General features: G+C 39.3%; 1 protein-coding gene across 1 annotated transcript; it reads right to left on the reverse strand.

Moving 5' to 3' along the window:
* Positions 1 to 2,687: 2,687 nt before the first annotated feature.
* On the reverse strand, positions 2,688 to 4,701 carry LOC106344366. The gene is made up of 6 exons (XM_013783763.1): positions 4,587 to 4,701; positions 3,578 to 4,247; positions 3,441 to 3,453; positions 3,256 to 3,389; positions 2,985 to 3,182; positions 2,688 to 2,902 (listed from the first exon to the last, which is right to left on the reverse strand). Exons 2-6 carry the CDS (start codon positions 4,226 to 4,228, stop codon positions 2,867 to 2,869), a joined length of 1,032 nt encoding a protein of 343 aa, XP_013639217.1. The 5' UTR covers positions 4,229 to 4,247; positions 4,587 to 4,701; the 3' UTR covers positions 2,688 to 2,866.
* Positions 4,702 to 10,243: the final 5,542 nt, after the last annotated feature.

The raw sequence follows: 10,243 nt of genomic DNA on the forward strand, positions 1-10,243 counted from the left end.
ACACCTGCAATGGTGTGTACGTTTGCACTTTGCATTGTGAGATTTACGAAATATCTTTTGTCTCTAAGTATTGTGTGACTTGTGCCACTATCCACCACGAGTATGCTCATATCATCTTTCATTTCTATAAGTAATAAGATTTCTAATCTTAGAGATTTTATAAAACTTTAAAACTTTCATTTATTAAAGTTTCAGAACACCAACAATAAAATTAAAAACACCAAAACAATCATAAAGCAATCATAAAGCAATCATAAAGCAATAAAACAAGTCGTATCGAAAATTTTAGTCTTTGAGATAATCAGAAGTCTCAAAATCCATTTGGTCATCTGTAGCAGTGTCGGAATCATCATCAGCCTCATATCCGGAATCGTGAACCATGTGAGCCTCCGGGTTCTTGTTCTTAAGACTTTCTTGGTAAAGCTCACATAAGTGCTTAGGAGTTCTACAATTCTTGGCCCAATGGTTGCTCATCCCACATCTGTGACAAACTGATTTGGTCGAGTAAGACGGTTTGGATATACCGCCTCGTCCTCGGCCATAACTGCCTCAGCCACGGCCGGGATTGGAACCACGACCACGGTTATTGTGGTTTCCTTTGATGGCGTATAATACTAATCACCATGTATCTGTTTTTATCATTCTCATTGTTTCCCTCGATGATAGTATCACCGAGTCCCTTTGACCTCAGGTTGATCTTTGTATCTAGCGCCCACTGTAAATAGTTATCTCCAGAGAGATTAAGGGCTGCATAGTCTTGATTTGAGATTTTCGACATCTGGATCACATTGTCAATCAAAATTTAGGTTCACAATATGATCATTCGACCATAAGACATACAAGAAAATCGGCCACAAGCATGCCTTATGCGGCCATATATCAAACAATAGGATCGGCTATATTAAATCTACTTGACCATGGTGCGAACAATCCTAATTTATGATTCTACATGTTACAGAGAGATTAAGGCCACACGGCCATATGAATTTATCAATGTAATCAGATTCGAATTCGTATGTTCTATATGCTGGTCGTTCCTTTTAAACAGTATGAATGCAATTCATATTCAGATTCATATGTATGCAAGCAATCCTTAATCAATTCTAGGGTTTCCGATTTAAACACTAATAGGATTCGATTTCAAGATTAAGGTTTCAAGGCCAGCTGTCGGTTTAATCAATATGATTTCAAGGTTTCAAGGCCTTTAGGATTTAAATTCGATTTAGATTATTCAATCAATCTATCAATCCTAAAACTTCGGATCATTAAACACTCAATCAAGAACAATTAAAATCGGATTCAAACTTTTAGGTTTAGGGTTTCGATTCCAGAATTAGGGTTTCTTAAATTCAGATCAGGAACAATCAATAACATCAATCAATATGTTCTAAGGAATCTATTTCTATTACTAGTTATGAGATCGTCGATTTTAGGTTATAGATTTTGGGTTTTTATCTTTCTAGGTTCTCAGATCACGGTATACCTTTGTTTCGTAGAGATTTAGAACCGGACCACCAAAGAGAGAGAGAGCTAGAACGGATGAAACTTCAAGCTGAGACGAACGGACGCTTGCAGTCTCCTATCGGGTGGCCTCGGGTGCGAGGTCTCTCGGACGCGGGTCGTGTCGGATGCGAGGCGTCTCGGGTGCGATCGCAAACTGGACGGGTTTCGTCTGAGCTGGGACGTGAGCTGAAGATGTCAAGGATTTGAGATGGATCGTCTGGGTTCAAGGATGAACGAAGAACGTCTTTAGGGTTTATGAGAGTCGCCGGTTTTAGGCTTTTAGGTTTCGATTTTGTCTCAGGGTTCTGGAGGCTATCGTGCTGATAACGTGTTGTAAAAGAATGGGGAAACTGTGTGTTTTATTTCTGAATAATAAGTTCCCTTTATATAGGGGATACAAAGAACAAATAAATGGAAAGAGTACAAAACCTAATCCAAAAGGAAATAGAAAACTAAAGATAACAAGAAAAGGAAAACGTCCTAATCCTAAGTCGGTCTAAACCGACTGACTCTCTCTCCTCTTGGTCGCGGCCGCTTCTGGGCCTGATCGTGGCTGTTGGACCTTCTCTTCTGGTATTGGTTAATAGCAATCCACTCCATGATTTATAACATATTTAAGTTTTTCAAATGTTTTTTGTTATGAGAAATTAAGGAGAGAGAAAACTAGAGCGTAAAATAATAAGAGGGAGAGTTAGAATCAGGATAAGAAGAGAGAGGGAGAAAGGTAGTATGCTGACAAACATACTGACGCAAATAGAAAGCTATCAGTAGGGTTAAAAACGGAACAAAAACATTTTTTTCATTTCATGGATACTTAGCTAATTAAGGATGCTTTTATAGGCATAGAAGGCATAGAAGCTAATTTTCTCTTATATATAGGGCTTACTTGCCAAATAACCAAAAAAATGGAAAATTAGATTTTGGAAGAAAGAGTAGAAAAAAGATAAGAAGAGAAAGTACGAGAGAATGGAGAGTTTTAGTTAGTGTATTTATGTTTTTGTTGTTGTATATAGGGTGCAATTTCCCTTATATATATGCATGTTCGTAGCCCTTTAATATAAGGTATAGACTACGTTTAAGTGTTAAATGTTTGTTTGCAAACAAGAGAAATGAAAAACACTCAAATAGTATAACAAAGTAAACAATAAAAAGGAAACAAAAAGATGAAAAGACACCTTCGTGTTTACATTTTTTATTTTAATTCAATAGACAACCATTTTTAACGTTTTATTATTACAAGTAATAAAAAATTGCACCAACGTATAAGTTCCCTGAAACTGTGTAACACTCTCAGTCTTCTTTCGTCTTCTGAATAATCTCCAAACCCACAAAGCATTACCTTTCTAAGATGGGTTTTCTTGATTTAAGAAACATGGTTTCTTCTCTTGGAATTCAAATTCTGCAACAACAAATCATATACAATTTTAAGTAGAATATCTTGATATATGGATCAATGCATAACATTTGTTACCAATACATACCAGTCTACCGTAGTCTTGATCTTTGGAACCATCACGTTTTGCGTATTTGGGTTTGTTTGAACTTCCGGATACTTGAGAGATGTATGGAAAAGATGTGGGTAGCAAGACAAGTCCATGATTCATATCGAAAGCGTTAGCTCTTAACCGTAAGATTACTTGCGTAAGAGCTTTCATAGCTGCATCAGGATTTCCTGTAATCTGACCACCAACAAATGGACTATTAATGGCTTAGTTTACACTTAATATGAATTGTGTGTGTGTATTTAGTTACCTGAACCATCTCCTCATCTTCACGAGCAATATTTGGTACATTTTCCTTTTGAAGAATACGGATATTAGCTCGTGTCACACTCCTCATCTCGGATATAACAGCACCACCTTTCCCAATTAAGCAAGAGAAGAAACCTTCACGATGAGACAGATCGCAATGTCATTGGTTCTGAAGACACCGTGTACCGTTACTTGTGCCCTGTTAAGAAAACAGGGAGCATTATCGGCAAGGGCGGTGAGATCGCGAAGCAGATAAGGTCCGAGACAAAGTCAAACATGAGGATCAACGAGGCTTTGCCAGGTTGCGAGGAGCGCGTTGTTACCATATATTCCACTAGTGATGAGTTGAACCATTTTGGAGACGATGGGGAGATCGTTTGTCCTGCTTTGGATGCTCTTTTCAAGGTCCATGACATGATTGTAGCCGAGGTTGATGAAGATGATGATGATGATCTTGGCGATAAACAAACGGTTACTGTGAGGATGCTTGTGCCTTCAGACCAGATCGGTTGCGTTATCGGGAAAGGCACAAGCATCCTCACAGTAACCGTTTGTTTATCGCCAAGATCATCATCATCATCTTCATCAACCTCGGCTACAATCATGTCATGAACCTTGAAAAGAGCATCCAAAGCAGGACAAACGATCTCCCCATCGTCTCCAAAATGGTTCAACTCATCACTAGTGGAATATATGGTAACAACGCGCTCCTCGCAACCTGGCAAAGCCTCGTTGATCCTCATGTTTGACTTTGTCTCGGACCTTATCTGCTTCGCGATCTCACCGCCCTTGCCGATAATGCTCCCTGTTTTCTTAACAGGGCACAAGTAACGGTACACGGTGTCTTCAGAACCAATGACATTGCGATCTGTCTCATCGTGAAGGTTTCTTCTCTTGCTTGCTCCGTTTCCAGTAAACTCAGATTGGAAACTAGATCTCTTACCATGCACGTTCCTTACAGTACTACTAGCCATTTCAACAAGTGACAGGAAACTGAAAAAAAAATATGAGAATTGATGCTATCAATGTTCTTATGATAATACAAGAAGAGAGACGTATAATGATCAGATCTTAGCCGCACAAGTATATTACGAAAACAGCTTGACTTCTGGCGGTCAACTATGCAAGAACTCACCAAAACATAACATTTGATCATATCTATACCAAGAAACCTAGTTTTCTACGAGAATTGAGCTCACGAGAACCACTACGAACCCAACAGATGAAGATCCATGACACATCACCAGACCAAAACTAACCAGTTTACATGATAAATTCGATTCTACCGACATTCATCCGAATGAGAATAAACTTGAACATGCAGATAATTACCGGAGAAGAATTTGTCAATTATCGGCGATCTATCCGTCCAACTTGCCGGAGAATGTAGCCGCTTCTCTCTTCTGCTTCTGTGGTGGTTCTTGGGGTTTGAAAGCTGAGAGGTACAAGAACTGGGGCTAACGTTTATTATAAACATCTGGAAGATTAAGCGTGACAGGTTGTCTTTTTTTACTTTTAATCTCTTTTAACCCTTCTTCGGGACGTGACGGCGCGTATTTATTCATAGTCTAACCATATAAAACATATATAAAAGATACATGTTCCTGAAATTCTAAAAAGGAGTATATTACTGTTAACCGTACCAAGTACAATTACATTGCTTAATACTAAACCAGCTCATACTCATCTATATACATTAATATATTATTATATTACTGTTCGATGATTATTAGTATGAGTTTTATAAAACAATATGATATTTTTAATCGTTTTTTTTGTTTTTTTTTTTTGGCAGCTGGTTATATTAAAAACTAAATGCCCAATGGGATAAGGCGATTACAGCCGGAGGGAAACTCGACGGTAAACCGAAAAATAAGAAAAACTGACAAATGATAGATGTGTCTAAGGAGAGAAGAGACCCGTAAAAAAGCTTCACTTGTAGTCCTAAAACCTGAATTCGAAAGAACGCGATGAAGTCGAAATCGACGTTGAGTTTTAAGAACAGCTGAAACCTATCTCTGAAGATGTCTGGATCTCCCGACGTTGCAGTAAGGTGCGGAGTGGCTGCCGGAGTAGGACTACACACAGAGTCGTCGACGGTACAGCCTCTGAAAGATAGCAGTTGACAGAGTCGGGAGATGCTGAGCTTAAGTTGCGTTGCAGTGAGATGCGCGTGGGCTGTCGGAGTAGGACTACACACAGAGTCATCGACGGTACGGCCTTTGAGGTTAAATTGCTCGGTGAGCGGGATGGTGAGACGGTTGATACTATCTTCATATCCGGTTCCATAAATGTATATGAGACTTGATTGTGCAGTATGGATGAAGACCTCAGAGGGATTTGTCGTAGGGGGCCGTAATGATGAAATGTTAGAATTCGTGAGGCCCCAAAAAACTTGGCCATAGATGGAGGAGGCTTAAAGCCCAAATCATCAAGGGAGGCCCATACGATTGAGATTTTTTCCAGATGAAGTACGATGACCACTAAAACGGCCCGATGACGGAGACGGAGCCCCCACCAGTAACATGTTGTGCTCACCGGAGGCCTGAGGAGACTCGACGGAGCATGGCGGATGTGCAGTGCAGAGAGACCCACATATCTGTTGGGTCCAAGCTCGTGCTGAGCAGATCCGGATTTCACCCTCGAGCTAAGAGGTGTAGGAGCGACGATGAGGCGAGGAGCGACGGTGAGGCGAGGAGCGACGGCGACGGTGAGGCGAGGAGCAGCGACGGCGACGGTGAGGCGAGGAGCAGCAGCGACGGTGAGGCGAGGAGCAGCGGCAACGGGAGAGAGCCGAACAGGTCCTCCGAACTCGCACATGGACTGAGAAGATTCGGTGGTGACGGTGGGGCGAGGAGTGGCGTCGACGGTGACACGAAAAAGAGAAAGCAATGTCGTTTAAGAATTTGACTTTCAGCGTTCTCAATAAGAGGCTCTCTTTCCGGTTGCACGAGGTCTTCAAGGGGTCAGAGTAGCGGCTGTGGCGAGGGTAGATGAATCTTGAGCAGGTTGATTCATAGACACGACTCAACTCCATCGGAGAAGAGAGGAGAACCGGAGGTGACGAAATTTGAACTAAGAAAACTAAGAAAAGAACGACTGAGAAAGGAAGTTGAAGAGGATGACGTGAGAGGAGGAACAGTGGCGACGCCGGCGAGCTAGACCGTTGGCATCGGAAAACAGAGAAGGGAGTCGTGCCTCGAGCCATGTGTCAGAGAGTTTTTAAAACTAGGGCGAACTTCGTTTCATTTGTTCTTCAAAGGTTAGTGATGGTACTGCTGATTAGATTGGTACATAAGTGTATTTCATAACGAAATTATTATCATCACCAACTATATCGGACTTTAATGTCCAACTTGCATTATAGTTTGCTTTTGCATTGCTACCGACGACATTAACGTAGTAATTTTTTATTTTAGCTTTTCTGGCCTTTTTTTTGGCAAACTAGCTTTTCTGGTCATTGTCGATTTATATGAACACTTGTTTGATCAAGTACCACTAAATATTAATCAACCATTAAAATAACTAAATTATAATGACATAGTTTGCTTATTCCACTTGCCATAGGATTATTGTGTACTGTGTATTATATATTTCTCGAATTATAATGACCAGCTAGTTTGAATTAGTCTTTGTTGAGCATGTGCTAGATTGAATATTTTCATATCGAATTATAAAGAATAACAATATAACATTATCTGTTTATATACAAATAGAGACAAACTAGTGTATCTAAATTATTCTGTAATCCAGTTGATAGGCTGTATAAACTAGTGGGACCAAATATGCGTAGAAATTTGATAGTCAACATCACATAATGGAATCGACGTTCACTCAATACAGCAACAGGCAACAGGCAACAGGCAACAGGCAACAGGCAACAGGCAACAGGCAACAGGCAACATGCAACAGGCCCCATCATACTTTCCGAAGCAGCCTATGCATGTATCGAGACGGACTTTGAGAGAGTTAGACCACTTACAATGGGAGATTTATCTTAATGTCGATAAATATTATCAACTGTTAATAAGCTTACAATCGTTTATTGTAAAATTAAAAGATATAATGTGACAAAATCAATGTTAAAACTTATCAAAAACGAGTGTTTTAAAAAAAATGGATTCTTCTTGTACGACGTGGCGAATATTGATTAAACCAAAATATTAAATTTTTCTCTCAAAATTTAATTGCAAAGTAAATAGATAGATAAGTACAAGTATAAGAAATTGATTGGATGCTCATAGTTTGTTTTTTTCATCTCAATTATTTAACATCAATTATTACATATAATTATAATTATATATATATATATAAGTTTTATATCAAAATTCATCATTTTTCATACTATACAAATAGAGACTTCTTTCATTTCATTTGGATACAGAAAAAAAAACTCATCTTTTTTACTATATTTTTGTTATTAGCTCCTACTAAAATTTTGTTTTATCATTAACCATCCTTAATTAGTGAAATAGATCTCAATAATAATCTTTGTAGCATCCAAAATTCTTCTAATTATCCTTTTAACTATCCAAATCCCAACATTTCTCAATTTCAAAATCAAACTTCCAACCAACCGCAACATGTACCAAACTATGGTTATCCACCAAATTTATTCATGTTGTCAGTTGTTCCAAACTATCCTCCCTATTATCAACCGAAATAATAATTTATATTAATAATATGTAATCACAAGAGAAAAAAAATAAAATAAAAATATAATAAATAAAATTGGTGGGGTAGGGTGTTGTAATTTTTATAAAACAAAACTATTATAGAAAATAAAAATTGAGTAAGTGTTGATAAGTGACGTGGAAGAAAGAGAAGACGATGTGTAAGAGAAAGAAAATGATGTGGAGTAAAAATAGGGTTGTAAACATACAACGTACATAGTCTTATGATATCTCATGATTTTAATAGTTTTTAACATATATTTATTATTCATATTAGTGTTTTGAGTTGCATTTAGGTGTCTACATTGCATATATTTGTCCATTTATGTGCATTAAAGTCTAAAGTGCACACTTGAGAAGTTTGGGGCGAATGCGTGAATAATCAAGACTCTGAGGACCTGTTTTGCAAATAAGCAAGAACTCACCATTGGAGCTCACGAGCTTTCTCCTCCAAGCCGATCCGGAGCTTGACGACACGGCGAGATTCGACCCGACGACGGCTAAGGCTGGGCTGACGATGACGTGTGGTTTCAGACCGTCACGGAGGAGAGCTCGACGAGGAAGACAGAGACGAGACTGAAGACTCATGCCAATGGAGGTTTCGGGGAAGAAGGCCATGATCGGATTGGAAGCTACGACGGCGAAGCTTGAGGCCACGGTGAAGATCGAGCACGGCGGAGGACCAGAACACGGACGGAGACTTGGAAGGTGGTTCATGGTGGCTTGGAGATTGATTGTGGTGGATTGCGACAAAGAGGAAGACCGCGGGTGGCTATAGCGGAGTAAGAGAGGCCGCGTTTTCACGGCAGAGACTCGGAAAATGAACAGAGAATACTGCGGGTTCACGACGCGGCTTGGACAAGGCCACGGAAACGAGGTTGGGAGCTTGGAGATTCGCCGCGGCCAGACGTCGTGGAAGTGAGAAGTCCGTGGTTCAGTCGAGCTGGAGGAGACAAGCCAAGATTTTTGATTTAATTCCGATTTAGTCCAGTTTAATCCTGGTTTGTGGGATTAAACCGGTTCGAGTTTTGCCTTCCTATAAATATATTTAGACCTAGAAACTTTATTTTTATCTCATTTTCTCTCAAGACTTTGTCTAAACTTGTAAAAGCTTGAATCTTTTGATAATCTAAGGAAGTACTTCATCTTATATTTGTGTTTCTCTTGCTCATTAACATGATTAGCCTTGATCCTTACATGAGTTTAAGGTTTCTCATGGAGATTAGTGAGTAGTGACCTTGTGATTCATGGGTTAGATAGATTAGGGTGATTAAGTGGATATTCAAGATGTTTATTGCTTGATTAACATTGTTCTATACTTGCTAAGTGTTCTTAATGCTAGATTAGACTTGATCACTCTCATCTAGACCTTAAGCTATTTTACGTCCGGAAGGTGTTTGTTAAAATGCTTGAATAAACTTAACATTGTCTTTTACATATTTGGCCAACGGCAGTTGATGTCCGAGATGTTTAAGTGGTTAGTAGACTTGTGATTTATGCATGCTTGAATGTGTTAGCCAACGGGAGTTGATGTTTGATGCATGACTAGCATAGGGATTATTATCACGGGAGTGGATTAATCTATTTTGAATGAGATCAAGACCTATAGGAACTTGTTGATTGAATGGCAACGCAACTTGTGTAAAGATAAAAGAGTTTTGATAGGCCTTGAGAAGCTAGAGTGTACTAAGAGGGTTGCTCATGCTATTTGCTATGTTTTCCTTGGGATGTTAAGTTGAAGGCTAAAAAGTGTCTCTTTTGGTTATAAGCACTCAATTTCAAACTTTTTCTACTTGATTGATTTTGAAAGTTTACTTGAGGACAAGTAAAGAGATAGTTTGGGGAGTTGATGTCTCGCATTTTTACATCTTTTAAGCATTAATTTTCATCACATTCTAGCTCATTTAGATTTGATTTAGTATTATATAGTGCATTTGAATGTTCATTTGTATGTTTTCAGGTTTTGGAGTGGTTATAATGATTTCGGAGGAGATTAAGCCACAAAAGGTTGAAATATCAACATGGATGAAGGTCGTAAATATATTCTTTGAAGCTCATCTTTTGCAAGGACATAGGAAATTGAGTTAGCTTTCTAATGGAGGGAGTTTCAAGTAATTTGGAGCTGTATTGAAGAATTTATAACCGATTTACTGGAGTCATATCAATCATACCGCAAAGCTAGGATGGACCGCGGGTGGAGGCCACGGATTGAAGCCGTCCGCAGATTTGGGCCAGTGAGGTCGAGTAAAGAAGGCATGGGCCGCGGGTGGAGGCCGCGGGATGAAGCCGTCCGCGGATTCAAGGCAGTGAGGTTGA

Source organism: Brassica oleracea, chromosome C5, assembly GCF_000695525.1.
Source record: "Brassica oleracea var. oleracea cultivar TO1000 chromosome C5, BOL, whole genome shotgun sequence".
Taxonomy (NCBI): Eukaryota; Viridiplantae; Streptophyta; class Magnoliopsida; order Brassicales; family Brassicaceae; genus Brassica; species Brassica oleracea.

What these genes read in the sequence shown, in the direction of transcription:
- LOC106344366 (XM_013783763.1), bottom strand. Translation starts at nt 4,228, where the DNA reads ATGGCTAGTAGTACTGTAAGGAACGTGCATGGTAAGAGATCTAGTTTC. An exon ending in AAGATGAGGAGATGGTTCAG is followed by an intron (nt 3,183 to 3,255) that starts GTAACTAAATAC and finishes GTTGGTGGTCAG; the next exon opens with ATTACAGGAAATCCTGATGC. An exon ending in ATCAAGACTACGGTAGACTG is followed by an intron (nt 2,903 to 2,984) that starts GTATGTATTGGT and finishes TTGTTGTTGCAG; the next exon opens with AATTTGAATTCCAAGAGAAG.